A 19,782-nucleotide genomic window follows, 5' to 3' on the forward strand; every position below is an offset into this window, starting at 1 on the left:
AGTGATAAGAGTATTTCTAAAGGTTATCGCTCGAGAATACTGCCTTGTGTGCTTGATATCTGTGGCCAATGAAGCTCAAAGGACGACGATCACATGTCACTTTTATTATGAAATCTGTTGATAAAGAAAATGTTTCCCTTCTGTGAAGGTAAATTATGCACCTCTTGTTTTTTTATGATTGCAAACGTAGCAACATGCTACAGTAAAACCCCGGTGACACGATCCCGGCTGGTATGAATTTAGGTATGATACGAATTCATAACATTCCCTAGCCGAAATACATTGCTCACGATACGCAAAAAAATCGGCTGTTCAGAACGCGTTGCCACGCCGCTGCTGATCGTACGAATGTGTGAGCAACAGCAGCGGAGGCCGAGCTAGTGGAAGCGACCGGCACAGACAAGTCGGCACAGCGGGATCTTGGCGGGGTCTATAGTCGCCAAGCAACCGGCTACATCACGCGGCTGCGCAATCTCTCATTGGTCCCCACGTCGAGCAAACCGCACCACATCACAGCCTAGCCGATGCTTAGCGAGAAAGTAGACGAGGACCGTTGCTGCAACGACGACTGCGGCACAGCCCCGACGGCCAAAACGCTCCCTGCACTCGACGTGCTCAGGCGAACCAGTGGCGTGCGAAAAACATTCCCGAGATCATGTGCACGCACTTATACGCCTTTCAGAAGAAGGTCGTTGGCGATTTGGGCAAGAAGAAAATGTACATGGCTAGTAGAACCCCGTTTGTATGTTTTTCAAAGGGCTGCGAAAAAAAAAAAAAAAAAGTCGCAGTTTCACCCGAAAGGTGAAGCAACGATTACGATAGCGAATTAGACAGCTGTATGAAGTAAGGATAGTAGTTGTACCGACCCTATAAACTTGTAAACATTCGCTTACTAACAAAATTAACAAGCACAATGTCACGCGTGCAGGTAAACATTAAAACATCTCGTTCGATGACCGCGGACACTCGCTATCGAAACGCTGTCGTGAGGAAGCGCAGCAGCAGCAGCGAGCGAATTGACCTTTGCGCTGTCTCTTACTTCAACGCGAATTAAACGTCGAAGGCACAGTGCATACAAAGCTACCAGCACTAGGCGCACTTTCTCAACATCACAGATCGTATTGACGATGAAGTCGGCGCGGGCACGCACTTTGCACGCTTCGCAAATCGCTTTCAAGATATGACACCTACGCGGCTGTGTCTTATCTGCAATGTGCCGGTCGCTTGTTGCAATGTAAAATTTACGTGACCACCACATTCAAACGCAATGCAAGATGCAGGAACATTACAGATTGGTGACGTATCACGGGGAACTTAATACAGTGGAACCCCGTTGATATGATCTTCGTGGGAAACCGGAAATTAAAGCGTATCATGCAAAAATCGTATCATCTAATGAAAGCCCCAAAACGTAAGAAAAGAGGCTTACTTGGTGACAAACTCGCTGGCAAAGCTTCCTGTGGAGTCGAGTAATACCGCTCTGCATAACACGCGTGTTATGCGGAGCAGCATCACAACACCGCACGAACTGCAGTCAACGCACTTTTATTGCGCAACTTTATAACAGCTCGGGAGTTTTCGCTGAACTTTCTTTTGTTCAAAGTCTATAAACAAGTTATTTTGAAAGATAACAAGTTCCTTGACATAGCTATGAAGGTCGCGGCACCACGTGGCCAAGAATTTCGAAACAAAGGAACATCATAGAGACCATGACACAACGAGCGATACGACTGGCGGACGAGGGCAGGCGGTTCTTTCAGCCACGTGACCGCATGAAGATCTCGCTTGAAAAGCCAAAAAAAAAAAACGAAAGTTGACGCAAGCAGATGATACTACGAGTGCGAAAATAGCGGTCGGGCGGGTCCGCATGACGCCAGTTTCCCGCGCTACAGCCAGTCTGGAGGGGCGCGCGGCGCGCACTCCTTTCCTTCCATGCTTCCGTCGAGCGAGCGCATACCTCCAGACCGGCTGTGCCCGCGTGTGATCAGCGAAGGGGGCAGCTCTCATTGGTCTGCTTCGCTCGCGGCTCGTTTGCCGCTGGGGCGCGCAACAATTTAAATCGTTCCAGGACCGATCCCTCTCACGGCATGAAAAGCCTGCATCGCGGTAGCTTTTGTGGCACGTGTTTTACCGCTGCCGGCTCGCAGCACGCTTTTTTCCGCTAGTGTTGCCATTCCTTAACACGTTGTTCGTGGGTCGTTGGAATGTAATTTAATCTAGTACACTTGAATATAAAGCTACGAGTTTCAGAAATACGAGTTTGCAGTCATATCATCCAATTTCAGGTGAAAACGGGATCGTATCAACCGCATGAAAATATGTTGCTCCTATGGGGCCCCGTTAGCCGGGAAACGAAAAAAAAAAAAGATGTATCATCCCGAAAAGCTTATTACGCAGAATTGTATCAACGAGGTTCCACTGTACGTGGAAGTAAATGGGATTTAGGTTGGGACCATGAAAACGTGACGTAGTAGCAGGGAAAATGCAGCAGTGAGGAAGGGATCAATGGGGTTCGACTCTTAGAAATCTTTTCTGGTAAAAATAAATTCATTTTTTCTTGATATTGTGTATGTTTTGATGATACAAATTTCGGGTGATATGAATGTTTCATGCAACCCCGCGAGATTCGTATCACCGAGATTTTACTTTATATATCTTTCATGTATAATATTGGCACATGTTACATTCAGGTGCATCATACATTTAGGTGCATTTTTCTTTTCTTACTTTATGCCCATGAAAATTGGGTGTGCGTGTAAATATTGCTGCGTGCTATTCGAAGAGATGATGTAGACACTTGGATTTAGTGGGACGAACCATAAGCGGTTGCTGGCTGATCTGAGGACGACGATGTGCCTTGTTTTGATTTTGGCTTGGTTCCATGCTGGCCTGTGCACACCGTGTAAATAGTTTACCATGTAACAATATGGTAACTACAGCGACAGTGACATGGGGCTACAACACCATTACAATGCGTGTTTGTTTAGTCCTTGCGAAAGTGCTTGCAAGCTCGCTTCTTGTTGGCATAGCCAATTCCTCTCAGTTGTTTCTGATACCATTGTCATCACTGCCATTAGGGTTACTAGCAGAGTAGTGTCACAACGACACCACAGGACTTATGGTCACTCTTTTGGCAGACATGACACTATGTTGCATTTTCACCATTGCAGGCGTCAGCTGCGGCGTGACCCCCGTGCCGAGCCACTGGTTGGCGAGCGAGTTCCCTATGTGGTGGTTTACGGCCACCCGGGCCAGCGGCTGATTGAGCTGGTGCGGTCGCCCCTAGAGCTGCTTTCAGGACAGCTACGCCTCAACGCTCACTACTATGTGGCACGCGTCATTGGACCCGCGCTCAACCGCGTTCTTCGGCTGCTTGGCTCCGATTGCCTCCAGTGGTGAGTGTTAACCCGCTTGCCATAGCATTTCTCACTGTACTACCTAGGGGGATCTGGTACCACTGTCTACATGAGTTGCTTAAAGGGCAGCACTTTGATGCCTTGAAGGGTCACTAAAAGCAAATATTAAGTCAAACTAAAATTACAGATTTGTAGAGAAAACGACATGCTGCACAAGGCAGAGAAACCAGAAAAAAAAGAATCAATCTTTGGTTGTCTTCCCAAAAGAAGCCAGCTGGTGTGCCATATATATAGAGTACTTCATAGATGCCTCACTGACCATGTGAGGTGGCTGGTAGCCCACACAGCATGTGGCTTACTCACTGCGTTAAAATGGTCATAGTGGCTTTGATTCACTGGTCAGCGTTCAAGCTTCAAGAAGCTGAGGCACTCTAGCCTCTACCCCAGGAAGTCATTTTTCACTTTTGAGAGCAACACTGCCTTCTGTTTGAGTGACACTGAGCTTGTGGAGGCATTTTTGCTGCTTGGCTAACCTGACACACCTCCACAACACTGCAGACATGCCAGGAAAATGAACACATGTGCCAGGTGATGCTCCTTGGTACTGGCACCACAGTTAACGCTTGGCACTTTTTTTTTTTTTTTTAGTGAAAATTCTGGAAAAGGTCTGTAAAAAATGTGCTATTGCTGGTCTTGTCCTACTTGCTGCCGTACTGCTGCCTAGCCGAGATTTAGGCAGTGGAAAAACCCGTCTGAAAGACCTTTCTTTCCAGCTCAGACCTTAAGGGGGGACGCAGGGATCAGATCGCGAAAATCGCGAGAAAAATAGATTTTTGGAAAACACGCGTTTCGGTATCTGCATCACCTAATCTATGCTGTATCAAAATGGTTTGGCTGAAAACGCACTAAAAGTGTAAAAAAAAAAGAAATTAATTCGGCAGTGCGCAAGGCGAGAAAACAGCTTTAAATCACGCAAAATCACCGCAGTTCACGGAGCCATATCTTGTATTTCCCGCCACCAAGCGCCGCCATCTTGGTGTCGTTCGAAAGCTCAGTTTTGCCCTGCTTCTCAATTCGTTGGTCGTCGCCATCTTGTAACAAACGCACAAACACAAAAGAAGCGCGGGTTTGCTGGAGGTAGCCACACAGGCCCTCCAATGAAAATGGGCCTCCGATTGGCTGTCGTGATGAAAGGTGTCTCCCCATTGGTTACTGCTGGGGCAGCGGGCAAGATGGCAACCGCAGCTGTCTGCTTTGCAAACCGCACCAACGTCTTCACTTGGCACACAGAATTCGGATTTCTGAGAGCTCCTAGGTTAGTGATGGATCGTCGCTCGTTCGAGAAGAAATTTTGGACAAAGCACGCCTTCGGAATACGGAAGCACAAGCTTCCTACGGCGAGAAAATTACAGCGATTAGCGGGAGAAGCGGAGGAGCACCCGACTGAACGTGTCGTGCCACCTTGCACCGTGGATTCTGTGTTGCACCATGTGACTCCAGCAGCGAAACCGACAATTGCCCTGTGCCATCGGCACTGATAACGCTGTTGACAGAAGACGCGCCAACAGAGGCTCCCGCGCCTCAGCGTGTGGCCACGCGAATCAGTAGCTGAGATCGCATCGTTGGAGGCGACGCGGGTTGAAGGTCACCATCGCGAGCAAAGACTGTGTATTCAGTTTCTGATGCATCGTGCGACATGGACACTGCCGCCTCCGAGCGAGCCCCGACCCTCGACGAGCTACAGTGTGATAACTGAAGATTCACCGGACAAATAGTCGCCCAAACGTCGCACCATTCAGACACACCTCGAGCCGAGTTTCGTGTCAGCAGTGACGGCAGAAGCGAGAGCATGCAGTGTTCGCGACTCCCTTCACGCGGTGTCCGCAACCGAACGGAAGTTCAATTTGATTGACTAGTCAGGCTATGAAATTTTCAAAGCTTACCAAACGAAGAGGCAAAGGTGCAAGAAGATGCCTAACAGCAATGATGCAAAAAAATTACCGCCCTGATGCATTCTAATAAACCTGCACTGCTTGCAAAACTTTGCAGCCCGTTTTCTCAATAGTTTTTTTTTTTTTTTTTTTGTCGGTTACCTTGCTCGTGGAAAGCATAGCACAACAATGGCTGGACCGATTTTGATCCAGTTTGTTTTGCTGTGATCCATAAACTGTGCTGCACATGAAGACAGTCTTGAAATGTTAATTTATCTTTCCATTATGTAATTATTTCAGAATAACTACATGGCTCTGTGCAGTGAAACACAAGTCACATGCATGTCATGCTGAGCAAAGAATTATGAGGGCACTAAAAAAAGAACATCTAGCAATGTCTTGATGTAGATGCATCACAACATACATTTGGGCAAACATACAAAGTATTCCCAGTTCCGTACCATGTTTCATTACTGTGCCAGGCTTTCCATGAGCAAGGAACTTGTAAACTTTTGTAAACTCTTATAAAACAAAAACTAATAAAGATACTTTAATGAAATTTTAGATTTGCCTTTCTATTGCAATGTACTGTGTGTGTGCCAAATTTCAGCCCTTTCTGGCAAGAAACAAAAGTTATTTTTCGTCCCCTCCTCCCCCCTTAATGGGCAAAGGCATAGACCGTAATACTGATGCGTTTTCGAAAACCGAAAGTCAAATGAGGTGCATGTTTGTACGAGTTTGCTGTTTTTTGGTTGTTGCACGCAGTTTTTTCATGCACTGAGAAGGACCTGAGCAGCAGTGTGTGGTTATTATGATGTTCAGAGCATGCATCATTATGTGGCGATGACATGCAAGACATGTGGCAGAGCAGCCACTGCTCTCATCTTGAGGAGCACGTTGCAATATTGCATCTTATGAAATGCCTTTCTCTGGAAGAGGTGCAAAGAAAACATGTCTACTAACCATATTTTCCACACTTAGTCCGCACCTGGTATATAATTTGCAGGGGCAAATTTGCGAATGAAATAAAAAGTCTGCAGGGACAGTTTTTTGGCTCTAAATAAGGTCCTTTTTTTTTGTTAGATTCTCTGCAGCCGGTATGCAGTCAGTTTCAGCAGTATACAGTTGATTTCACTATGTGATTTAGCATGGTAAAGAACTTTAGCGCAGGCTGCCGTAATTTCTTTACAAGCATGCCCACGACCTTTAAAAATTTATCCCTGTATAGCCTACATCCATAGTCTGCACCATGGGAAATTTCAGCTCTTAAATAATGGATAGCTCACAAGGGTGGTTGCTTGGACACATTGGTATTCCATTAAAGAAGAATAAAGCACTAACTGGACACACAGAAAAAAGGCACATACACACACAAATATGCTTGTGTATCAAGTGTATAAAACTCACAGACAGAGATATATGTCCAAATGCAGTGAGTGTATTCACTTGACCACTTGTCCTGCAGGCTTGAAATGCAGCGGGTGGTTTTTGTTTTAATGTCTGAGAGACGTGCACTCAGGCGCTGTCTTAGTCATAACATTGTAGCTCAGTCCGTGGTTTCCTTCCTGCAAGTCAAGCGTATGCCTGTTTTCGTTCATGCGATTACAACTTATTAAACTCCGATGAAAAAAAAATTGAGTCGCAATTTAGAGCCATAACTGATCAATCAAAGGTCAATTCCCTGCCCTGATGAGCATGACACACGAATGATGCCCCCATTTCTCTTTCAGGTACGAGGAGCTTCCAAGGCCCCGCTTTGTGGCTACTCCCCGTCCAGGCACGATGGCCGCCTACGTGGTGGTCAACCAGCTGTGCCTGGCATGCGGCGGCCAGGCCGAGTCGCGGCAGCTCTGTGCCTCGTGCGAGGCGGACCCGGGCTACGCAGCGCTCGTCCTCGGCGGCAAGGTCCAGCGCGTCCAGAAGGCGCTGCTCGAGCTGCAGGTGGTGTGCCACAGCTGCATGGGCTTTCAGGCCGGCAGCGTCTGCTTGTCAGTCGACTGCCCTGTCCTCTTCAAGACATCGCGTGTCACTACCGAGGCCCAGCAGGCCCTCGACTGGAACAGCGCACGGAACAGTGTATCTACCACGTCGTCGTAGCAGCGTTGGCCGCTTCTGGCCGACCCTGTGTTTCAGTGCAAGTCCTACACCATGGCTCGGCAGTTGCGTTCATCATTCCCGTGCACAGTATTAATGTCCCGAAGGGGATGATCTGACATTTCTAGCATGAGTGGGGTGCCATGGCCGTGAGCTGGACTTCTTTCCAGCGCGTGCAGCATAAGTGTCTTCGATGGACGCACTGGCAACGTCAGTCTGGCAGGACAACAGACAAGCTAGCGCAGACGAGGATATTGAGTTTGCTCCAAGATTGCTTTTTTGGCAAGGATTTTGCCAGAGTCATTGTGTTCATCGCAAGTTTGCCACTGCAAGTGTGAATGCTTCAAGCACAGCCATGCTTAGCCGTGGTGGATTTGGACAGGCTTGTAGACTCACTAAACTGTCTAGCCTCATGCAAGCCCGGTTCAGTGTGGGAGTTAGTCATTGCAGAAGGAGCAGACAACAGAAACCGTGTACAACTGAACGTTCGCTGCTGAGCTCTGTGATCGTGCATGTTTTACTCGGGGGTTCATTTTCGAGAAGCCACGTGATCAGGCCTACACAATTGTGAGGATGTGCGTTTTTGCCCACATGTGCAGCTTTCTTTTTCTTTTTTTTAAACCCCCCCCCTCTTTCGGAGCAGACGACAAGATTCGCTGACTTGCGCGTCTGCTTGGCAATAGCGCAGCAGTGAGCTCAGGTTCGAAGTTCCGGATTTGTATTCTGTGATCTTGGTGGAGGAAGCAAATCATCAGTCATGGTGGCAGGGAGCCACATCAACATCTGCAAGGGATGCAGCATAGTCAGCCACATTTGTTCATATTGTTTCTTCATTTGTGTTGGAAAGTGTGTAAACTGTTTGAGTGCGTTGGGTGAGTGGTGGGTGCGTAGGCTGTGTGCCCTCTCTTATTCCACAGGTGAGGAGCCAAGGCAGCTCTCCTTGTGTGTGTGTGCGCTGTACATATACTGGCTGAGGTGAGCGACCTCATTGTTTTCAATTAAAAGGAAAAATATATTTCACAAGCTGAAGTTGTTGTGATTCCTTAGTAATCCAACACTGTCAGGCAGTGACACCACTGTATGCTTTTTCTGTACAGTTTTCTTTTTTTAGCTGCACCAATTTAAAAAAAAATTGTCTGGGGCAGATAGCACAATTCTAACCCTTCAGAAAAATTACTCAATGAGGCGGCCATTACTTCCATGAGAAATCAAAATGCTTAATTGAATAATTAATAGAATTATGCTAATTAACTTCTTAATTTCTTTACGGCACACATTTCAATCTACAAATTATAGCCAGTGAGTTCTCAAGGCGTATACACTTGAATTCTCAGGACTACACCAGTTTTGAGGTATTAATTTTCAAAGTGTCCGACGAAATGTATTGGCGCTCACAGTTACTTCTTTTAAGAAAATGCAGTTTTATACATTGAAGCACAGGAGTAACTGGAATGCCAATGCATTTGGTCGGTCACTTAGCAAATTAATACTTGAAGCTGGTGCAGTCTTGAGAACTTGTTCCAAGTAGATACGTCTTGCGAACTCACTGCCTATAATTTGTAGATTGAAATATGTGCCGTAAAGAAATTACCGTATTTTTGCACGTATAACCCGCACCAAAAATTCAAAAACGTTAACAGCAAAGTTGGGGTGTGGGTTATACGCGAATTTTACTTGGAGGTGTGGCTTCACGGCAGCGCGGCGCGCGCTGCCTTGTGCCACAACTCGAGGCAAAGTTCTCCGCCATTTAGTTTCGTTATCTCCTAGGGAATCCCACCCTCTGCCCACCACTGCATGTTGAAGCTCCCTTCTCTCTTCCTTTATGGTCGCCCATTCTCTTCCTCTTTACGGGTCGGCATTTTGCGAATAGTGCATGTGGCGCCGGCGAACTCGTACGTCACCCGTCCCCGCGGCGCTCTCTCGCTACCGTACCCTCGGTCGACGCGAAGTGCTTCGCGATACGGTGGAGAGAGAAATTGCCGTTGTCCATGCGAGGTTTGCTCTGGCCGCACTGTCATCCTCTATTGCGTGAATGCTAGCTGCGCCTGCTAAGCGATCCGATTCACGTCAGATGTCACGTGACCGATTCGTCCGCGATCACGTCTGTCGTATGTGAATCCAGCTTTATCAGCATCGCCGAAGAGGGTGGCACAGAGCCGCTAGCCAAAGATACTTGGTGGACGTGTCATGCATCCGTGGATAGACTGTTTTTGCAAATATTTGAGCGTTGTTGCATGCAGTTACATATTTCCGCGGGGTATACGCGTGGATATTTTTTTTTTCTTTCCCGGCTGTTGTAATTGGGGGTGCGGGTTATATGCGGTGGTGGGTTATACGCGTAAAAATACGGTATTTAAGTTAATTAGCATAATTTTATTAATTAGTCAATTAAGCATTTTGATTTCTTGTAGAAGTAATGGCCGCTTTATTGAGTGCTCAAGGGTTAGAATTGTGCCGTCGGCCACAGGAATTTAAAAAAAATTTGGTACTGCTAAAAAAAAATATTCCTCGCACACATGGGGCAGATCGACGGCGCCCCGCCCAACCTCAACGAGTCGGCCCACAGAGCTGCGTGAGGAGGAGTTGTCCGTGTAGCTACCGGGTGGCGCAGCGCTGAGGTTATGGACAATTGGGACCCTCCCTTCTCATATAACGAGCTTACCAAACATTTTTACATGGGGTGGAGACGATACCCTCCGCCACATAAGAAACTAGGCAGACCACAGGCGTTAACACTCGGGTTACACCAAGTCTGGGCATACCCTAACCCCACACTGTTACATAGAATCTGTTACACAGATACAATCGACCAATGTTTGCGAGCTATGCTCAGACCTAGCTAACATGGAACAGATGCTCTGGCGGTGCCCCGCGTTACGCGATGGCGACGGCGTCACGTCATACAAATGGAAGGCTGTCTAAAGCAGCCCTGATCTTGAAGCACAGCTATGGGCTGTCCATCGGGCCCGCGACACAGCAGAGAGGCTCAGCCTTTCTGTACCGATGTGGGAGTGGTCCGCTACGTGCTGACGTGCATTCCGAAGGACCTTAATACCATACCATATATAATATGATGTAATTATTACGTGGTAAGCGTAGCAGACCTATTTACCACTGAATGAGCGGAGTGGAACTTTTCTGCTACCAGCAGCCATATCACATACCACTTGCACTTGCAACCAAACGTAGTTGGTGGCATAACACGCATGCTCAAAGGTGCATAAATATATAGCCTTACATCCACAAGTGGTAGTTGTAGTATATGAAGTGCTTGTAGAAAGTCCTGCAGGGGAAAAAAAAGATGCATTGCGAAACACGGTGCAAGACTTACCTGACTGCACTACTTACTGTATTGTTTGATTATAAGGTGGCCATGATTATAAGGCAGGGGTACAGCCAAAGGTCGTGGGTTCGAGTGCCCTAATTGATGCTACCTTAATTAATTGTGCCTTAATAAACCTTGCTTTAATTAACACCAAAGGTGGTGGGTTTGAGTGCCTTAATTAATTTTATCTTAACACTATGACGACGGTGAGCCGCACACCATCAGAATAGTGCAAGCGTTGCTTGCTTACTCATAGAAAACGATGACAGCGGTGACCTGCACACCATGAAAATTGTTGCGTGAGCGTTTGTATCTAGTTAAGACGGGTCGGTGTATTAAATAAATTACTGACTCGGTGTAGTAAATAAATTACTACACCGAGTCAGCGTTGTGTACGATTTCGCGTCGATGACCTGATTTTCGCTCAAGGACATTGAAGGTCAACTGAACGATGAGACATGTAAGGCTTTCGCCTTAATGATTGGAAGCCCCTGGAACAATCAAAATAATTGGTGCGAGTTATGTATGGATTTCGCCTTGAGCTGTGACTTCACGGTAGCGCGCACTGCGCTGCGTTGGAGCCACACCATAAGGCAAAATTTGCACTGCTGTGAAAATACACCTGAAGGCGAAATTTGATTACAACCCCACTTCACCTTTACTGTTAAATTTTTTAAATTCTTTTGGTGCGAGTTATATGCGCAGAAATATGGTACTGCCTGACCTGCCAAGGTTTATTAGTTGCTACTGTTTGCGCTGCCGTTTAAAATTGTCACCACTGGAAATGTGGAGCTGCTGCTGCCACCATATTGAAACAGTAACAGAATCTACATACCTGACAAGTCTCCCGGATTACCCGGGAGACTGCTGGATTTGGACCATTTCTTTCGGTTGTATGGTTGACAGGAAAATCTCCCGGAAATTGCTGTTGTGTCCTGTACCCGCCTCTAGCGCTTTGTTAGGCCACATTGGCAAAAAAAAAAAAATCAAACCCAATCTAATCCAGTCGGAGGTTCATCGCCCAAAATAAAGAAAGTAGTAGGGAAACCCTATACATGCGCTATTTCGTTAACCACAGAACCGCTCCTTACGCTGACGGGGTTGTTGGGTGCCCTAGTGGTCCTAGTCTCATTAAGCTAGTCAGCGAATGCCGCCATTCGCCACTAGCAACGCTGGATTCTCCATCGTTCTCCTCGGCGTCAGCCGCTCTGGCATTACATAGGCCTACGGTTAGGCATGGCGTTAAAAGCAAGGAGCGCTAGCGCAAAAAGTATTTTTAATGTAGTGCTCAGCCGAAGTGACGCTGGGGAATTTTGTTGATACCAGGGAGCAATGCAGACTGCGAACGGTAATTTAACATCGTGAAAAATACGAGGACGCAATGCCGCTCGTCCATGTGTCGCTCGTTCAAGTCGCCGGGAAACGTCAACTTCGCAAAATGTGAAAGAAATAGAATTTTTTACAATCAATCATTATGTGAACAATTTTTGAACACCCGCCATGGTTGCTTAGTGGCTGTGGCATTGCGCCGCTAAGCACGAGCTTGCGGGATCAAATCTCGGCCGCGGCCGCATTTCGTTGGCGAGAATTTAAATTTTAAAGAATTCTTGAAGGCAAAATTAGCAACAACGAAATACTTGCAACAATGAGACCTTGATGTTCATGTGGTCATTTGTATATCTGTAAATAAAATTGTAGGGAAGTTCACCTGGGAGTACTTCTTGAAAATGTCGACGGGTTGTTGTCGGAACCTACCCGTGTATATATATACACGGGTAGGTTCCGACAACATATATATATATATATATACACGGGTAGGTTCCGACAACAACCCCCCCCACTGTCGACATTTATATAGATATATATATATATACCCTTTGCTAACAATTTTCTATTTCTCGCTTTATGGCGACACTCCAGGCAAACTTTAGCTGTTGTCGCCGTGATTTTCCAGATTAATTCCAAAAGCCATATAAATGAGCCACCCATACACTGTGGGTGCAGGAAAAAGCATGTAACAGTGGGCCGAAAAGGATGGGGGCTTGATGGGCATTATTTTCCCACGCGCTCGATATTCGGGTTAGTTGTAGGTCACGTAATCAAACACGAATGGGAAGGAATGGGAAGGAGATCATGCGTCTTCTCTATCCCTGCCGTAGCTGTGAATGACTGTGCGCTGCTGACGCTTATGTGGCCAGCGTGCCACATCTAATTGTTGGTAATCATTGGTGTGTGCAATGATAAAAGGCAAGCAGGGATGGCTGCTAACTTCATGCGCGCTGTCTTCCTCGCCGGGCTGTCTTTCCGCGCAACTAGTGTTGCAGAGTTAGGAGACAGAGATCATTGTAGATCAATGACAGAGATCGTCTGTAGTGGACATAAAAATAGGCAGATAATTATGAATCTTGTTTTCGAAGTTGCGGTGAATCGCGCGGCTGTACGAACCGTTTGCCTCTGCTGCCGGCGTTCTTCATAATGCTTCCGTTGTGAAAGCGTGTGCTCGAGGTCATCCAGTGAGGTATTTACAGGTTTACATGATCTGTGCATTAATTACACTATGTTTGCTATTTTAATTTGTAACATATTAACTACGGCCCATGTTGCTATTTTAATTTCTAAATTGCAACATAGGCCATAAGTTAATATGTTAAAAACCTAATTGGTGAATTTTTGTTAATTAGTCGATTATGCATGTCAATTTTTTGTGCAAGTAATCTCCGCCTCTTCGAGTAGACCAGCTCATGAGCTAGAATTGTGCTATCTGCCACACGCAACCTTTAAAATTTTTTTGAAAGTATTTGTTGAAACACCCCGTATTTATGGCCTCTGCATGCAAGAGGCGATGTTTCCATCCCTAATGCGTAAATGTTGTAAATAATTAGAAGAGCTTTTTTGTCGCCAGTCATTAGCATTGCATACTGGAAAGAGAGTCAATATTGAGACCACTGTTGCGCACTGGGCGCTCCCATTCCATTCCAATTCCATACCGGGGAATTAGAACTTGTTGCAATTCCATTGTTTTCAATTCCTTGGAATTAGAAAACTTAGCCCATTCCCACTCCGGGAATGGACGGGCAGTTCAATTCTATTCCTGTAATTCTTCAACGTAGGAAAGGCATCTGATAGTTTTATTGAGTTAGCGATGAACACACCATAAAGCTGATGTCATCAGACGCGTTATGAACTGCAAGAATACGCAAAACACGTTATCAAGTTCAATGAATAGCTTGGTGACATATCTTGCGCAGTACAACCAGCCTACTAATTGCCACAGAGGCAGTTCTCCCGCTACCTATAGTATTTGCATGGTCAGCATGTTTCAATGGCTTGTGATGCTTTCATATTATTTAAGCTTAAGTGTGTTAATGCTAAAATGACGACATAGCGTATTTTATGCTGACCAAAGTAGTGTTCAAGACAGACCTTATTTTCACTAAGCAGTTTTGCCACGCGTCTGCAGCGGTCGTGAATGTGAAGAAAACTAAGATTTGGTTAATGGGGAACAGAACCCTCCAGATCTGCGAGTATTAGTTGGAACGGCGCACCGCTCGAGTACCTTGTCGTGCCTTATTTGCATCAAAGACGGAACACTGGGCCGCAATGGTCGTCACCACTCACGCATGACAAGGGCGTACGATGTGAGAAGGCGCGCAAGCTAGTATGCGAAAGCTTGCAGTGAACGCAAGCATCACGCCAGCGTACATCAATATGCATCTCAACTTATAGAAGTGCTTAAAAAAATGTCGCAGTTTCGCCCGAAAGGCGAAGCATCAATTGCGATAGCAAATTAGTAGAGAGTTATAAGGACTATAGGGATAGTAGTTTTATCGGCTGCACAAACTTGACACATTCGCTTACTCACTGAATTAACAAGCGTGGTGTCAGCGCGCACAAGCAAACATGAATAGACTCAATGACCGGAGACAACCACTGTCAAAACAGGGGCGTGGGGAAGCGCGGCCGCCGCAGCGAGCGAAGGTTCGTGCGGTCTATCGCTTCAACGGAAACTGAGCGGCCTACGCACAGCGCATACAAAGGTCAGAGCCGTGTGGAGATCGCTTTCAAGATACGGTGCGCGCGACAACACCGACAGCCGGCACAGGCGCAAAGTACAAGAACGGATGTGTTGGCAGAGTAGAAGCCGCCCTCCCCCTTTCCCTCCCTCCTGCACTGCCTGCGTTGCCTTCCCGCTTTGCTCCTTTCGCGTGGGAGATTGCTTCGCCAGTTACCCTTGCGCCCGGTTGCAAGATACGCATTTGGTGCCGCAGCACAACGTCGCCCCCCCCCCCCCTCGCTTCCTCCTATACCGTCACGGCCTTTCGCGCGACGGAAGTCGCGTTTTCTCTCGGATGTCCGTTCGCTCTCCGTGAAGGCGCGCGTCCCCCCCGCGTTTTCACTCGCACATACGGCGCGCGGCGGCGATTTTATCGCCCTTGGACTTTATATGAAACCTCACGGCGCCGACGACGCCGATGGCAGAAATCCGCTTGAAGTGTCCATATAATTGCTATCGCAATAAAAATCTCAAGGCGTAAGGGGGAGGAGGGGGGGGGGAAATGTGCCACCGCCGTAGTTCCGCACGACGGATACCAACGACATGGAGCCATGGTTACGCGAAGAATCGAAACAAACTACGGAGCACATAGGCGTATCTACAGGGGGGGGGCACTTGCCCCCCCCCCCCCACTTTTGAAAGCGGGCAGTTTCGGCTACACACTGGAAAGTCAAACTAAACTACAGCTGAAGCTAAATTTTATTTCTTAATAGAGTCACCACGTTAATAATGCTTTTCTTTACTACGTATCCCCGGTTTGGGCAGCGAGTATTGTGCCTCCTCGTGACGCGCGAGATTCGCCGTACACGCTTGCATTGCGCAGAAGTCCTGGCGTTAGACAGTTCCCGCAGTTACAAATTACCGCCTAACCATACTTGAAAAAAAAAAAATCGGCTTGATATATTTAACCTTCGGGTGAGGGGAGAGGTCTGGATAAAGTATATTAATCAGCCGCGCCCAACGATGGGTGTGCCTTACTGCGTGAAATGGTTGGATTATCAAATGCTGGAACCATTGAATCTCCGTCCAGAAATAGTCTACGTAGGATTGCAGTATAAATATATATCTTATCACCATCAAAAATCTAATCGAACGACTTACAGGTGTAACTGCCGAATTTCTTTGTGTAATCACGACTTATTGTATATTTATTTATTAATTTATTTATTAATTTATTTATTCATTCATTCATGATACCTCAAAGGTCCCAGAACGGGACATTACATGAGGGTTGGGCTCGTAGAAAAATGACGGGACAGGTTAGGTGGCGTGACTTGAAAGATGATCTTCAATATCATTAATTTTGAAACGGGAAATGTCGGTGATGAGGGCGATGCCAGAAGGAAGGGTATTTCATTCTCGGGCGGTGTGCAGAAAAAAAGAACGCTGATACGGTGGTGGAATGGGCGCGTGGTAGATACACAACATTGGGATGCGTATGGCGGGAGAAACGACGCGCTAGAATCATGATTTGGTTACCTGTGGGCAGCAAATGAAAGAACCTAAAAAAATAAAAAAATACGAGCACTTTTGCGGCAGGAGGTGAGCGAGAGAAGACACAACCGGGATTTTAAGGCTGAGACACTTGTATTATGGGAGTAGTCAGATACAATTAATCATTAAAGGGAATTAATCCTATTAACCTGGTGGTTGTCATAGATAGCACTGGCATATTCTGATTTAGAACGGATTAGGATTTTATATGCAAGTTCATTTATTCATGATACCTCAAAGGTCCCAGAAAGGGACATTACATGAGGGTCTGCGAGGTGATATGTTCGTGAAAGTGACCTCGGTCGAACGTGCAGAGCCATTTCAGTGCCAATAGAACACTTAACTGAATTTTTTCTAAAGGCCTGTGTCACTTCTGCTTTTATCGATTTCATTTTCAGGCGGTTTCTGAATAAGGGCTTTACTACTTGTTTCTCGGCAGGAGCAAGAACAGCAGATATTTTATATTTTGAAGAAATGAAGACCACCTTATTGTGACGTGTTCCGAAAATTTGAACTGCGGTGGTTGCTTACGTACTCGAAAAACTGCTACTGAATACTCGCTTTCCCCCAGTTTTTATGCTTTATACACGGCATTTAGTTGTTGATCCCGGTATCCTCAGTAAACTATGCGGGACACGGTATGAGTATTTATTCGAAGTACGAAACAATATCCCGAGTGACGAGCGATAAATGTTTTTTCTGTGTAGGTTCATTGCAAGCCTTTGTAGAAAGTTACATATGCAAGTGTTCCAGGGTGCCATACCGCCGCTTTCCCCGACTCCTAAAACAATTGCATGAGATATGGACTTGAATTTCCATGAAAATAGAGAGAATTTTAAGCCCAGTGCGTTGCGAAAATGTCACTTTTCTGGTTTAAATGCAAGTGATGCAGATAATTACTAAACCCTTGTTTTCCCATTTGTTCCCGTGCACCATACGGGATGCGTATAGGTTGCTTCTCCGGTGTCCTCGGTGAGCTAAACACGACATCTTGTTTATATCTGAGGATAATGAAATTTTCTGATCAAGTAAGATGTGTATTGATGAATTACTGTTTTTTTTTAAGTTTCCAGCAAGAAGTGCTTCAAAGCATTACACGGGGACAAGTTTTACCACGGAACACTAATATATGGGTAACTTTTCAAAGTATGCGATGTAATTACAGGAAACTGAAACATTTAGTGCAACTGTTCGAAAAAAAAAAAAAAAACAGCTTCCCTAAAAATCGGGTTGCAATTCACCAAGTTCGCACACCTCTGCCGTCTTTTTCTTTTTAGTATTGAGAGTAATTTATATTGATTGTACTTCGTTCTGTATAACCTCGACAGTACTATTAGCTTAACTAGCGATACATTTATGCTGTAGACACCAAGTAAAAATTTTAATTAGTAAAATTGACTGCAACAAATGTGCATTTCTTTTTTGTGAGCTGCACTGCTGCTACTGGGTGGATCAGGGACCTCTGGGCACTCAATGCCATTTGTCCCTGCATCACATATAGATTTTATAGCGACAAGAAATAAATGCAAATTCAAATAATTTTTCGGGCCTCGATGGTTCACCATGTGTTATGTACAAATAAAAATACCTGACAGATGCATTTCCAGGCTTTTTCACTTATTATACTAGTAATTCTATATATATATATATAGAAAAATCAGAAGCACAACTTCGCGGTTATCTAGGGTTTATTATTTTCCCAACAGTTTCGGTCGGTGGACCGACCTTTTTCAAGGGATACAGGAAAATCTTGCAACAGTCTTTTTATATCTTCAGGTAGAGAAAGAAGGCGCCAAAAAAAGGTGAGAAAGGAGAGATAGAGAGATATATAACAAAGTTGAACATGCAAAAAAAAAAAAAAAGGATGGAGAGTTCAAGGAAAGACCCCAAGACCTGGTCGTGCCAGACAAAGCAGAGGGCAAGGTCGCTGTTAAGCGTGTTTCACATGCACAATTGACGGACACGCCTGTCATGTTAAGTTGAACATGCAAAAAAAAAAAAGGATGGAGAGTTAAAGGAAAGACCCCAAGACCTGGTCGTGCCAGACAAAGCAGAGGGCAAGGTCGCTGTTAAGCGTGTTTCACATGCACAATTGACGGACACGCCTGTCATGTTAAGTTGAACATGCAAAAAAAAAAAAAAAAAGGATGGAGAGTTAAAGGAAAGACCCCAAGACCTGGTCGTGCCAGACAAAGCAGAGGGCAAGGTCGCTGTTAAGCGTGTTTCACATGCACAATTGACGGACACGCCTGTCATGTTAAGTTGAACATGCAAAAAAAAAAAAAAAAAAAGATGGAGAGTTAAAGGAAAGACCCCAAGACCTGGTCGTGCCAGACAAAGCAGAGGGCAAGGTCGCTGTTAAGCGTGTTTCACATGCACAATTGACGGACACGCCTGTCATGTTAAGTTGAACATGCAAAAAAAAAAAAAAAGGATGGAGAGTTAAAGGAAAGACCCCAAGACCTGGTCGTGCCAGACAAAGCAGAGGGCAAGGTCGCTGTTAAGCGTGTTTCACATGCACAATTGACGGACACGCCTGTCATGTTAAGTTGAACATGCAAAAAAAAAAAAAGAGGAAGAGTTAAAGGAAAGACCCCAAGACCTGGTCGTGCCAGACAAAGCAGAGGGCAAGGTCGCTGTTAAGCGTGTTTCACATGCACAATTGACGGACACGCCTGTCATGTTAAGTTGAACATGCAAAAAAAAAAAAAAAGGATGGAGAGTTAAAGGAAAGACCCCAAGACCTGGTCGTGCCAGACAAAGCAGAGGGCAAGGTCGCTGTTAAGCGTGTTTCACATGCACAATTGACGGACACGCCTGTCATGTTAAGTTGAACATGCAAAAAAAAAAAAAAAGGATGGAGAGTTAAAGGAAAGACCCCAAGACCTGGTCGTGCCAGACAAAGCAGAGGGCAAGGTCGCTGTTAAGCGTGTTTCACATGCACAATTGACGGACACGCCTGTCCATGTAAGTGAACATGCAAAAAAAAAAAAAAAAGGATGGAGAGTTAAAGAACGCACCCCAAGACCTGGTCGCTGCCAGACTAAAGCAGTAGGGCAAGGGTCGTCTGTTACGCGTGTGGTCACATGCACAATTGACGGACACGCCTGCTCATGTTAAGTTGAACATGCAAAAAAAAAAAAGAGCTGGAGAGTTAAAGGAAAGACCCCAAGACCTGGTCGTGCCAGACAAAGCAGCGGGCAACCCCCCCCACAGGTCGCTTGTTAAGCGTGTTTCACATGCACAATTGCACGGACACGCCTGTTATGTTAAGTCTGAACATGCAAAAAACAAAAAAAAAAGGCTGGAGAGAGTTAAAGGAAAGACCCCAAGACCTGGTCGTGCCAGACAAAGCAGAGGGCAAGGTCGCTGTTAAGCGTGTTTCACATGCACAATTGACGGACACGCCTGTCATGTTAAGTTGAACATGCAAAAAAAAAAAGGAGGGAGAGTTAAAGGAACGACACCAAGACCTGGTCGTGCCAGACGAAGCAAAGGGCAAGGTCGCTGTTAAGCTGTTAAGCGTCT

The 19,782-nt window shown here is 45.9% G+C and overlaps 1 protein-coding gene across 1 annotated transcript; it reads left to right on the forward strand.

Annotated features, from left to right (window-relative positions):
• Positions 1-3,132: 3,132 nt before the first annotated feature.
• On the forward strand, positions 3,133-8,404 carry LOC119435787 (DNA polymerase zeta catalytic subunit-like). The gene is made up of 2 exons (XM_037702508.2): positions 3,133-3,395; positions 7,018-8,404. Exons 1-2 carry the CDS (start codon positions 3,148-3,150, stop codon positions 7,382-7,384), a joined length of 615 nt encoding a protein of 204 aa, XP_037558436.1. The 5' UTR covers positions 3,133-3,147; the 3' UTR covers positions 7,385-8,404.
• Positions 8,405-19,782: the final 11,378 nt, after the last annotated feature.

The sequence above is a fragment of the Dermacentor silvarum genome, unplaced genomic scaffold (genome assembly GCF_013339745.2).
Source record: "Dermacentor silvarum isolate Dsil-2018 unplaced genomic scaffold, BIME_Dsil_1.4 Seq906, whole genome shotgun sequence".
NCBI lineage: Eukaryota > Metazoa > Arthropoda > Arachnida > Ixodida > Ixodidae > Dermacentor > Dermacentor silvarum.

Bases quoted from the DNA above. Each gene is read 5' to 3' on its own strand.
- LOC119435787 (XM_037702508.2), top strand. From the start codon at position 3,148: ATGTTGCATTTTCACCATTGCAGGCGTCAGCTGCGGCGTGACCCCCGT. The intron at 3,396-7,017 runs GTGAGTGTTAAC...TTTCTCTTTCAG, and splicing joins GGCTCCGATTGCCTCCAGTG to GTACGAGGAGCTTCCAAGGC.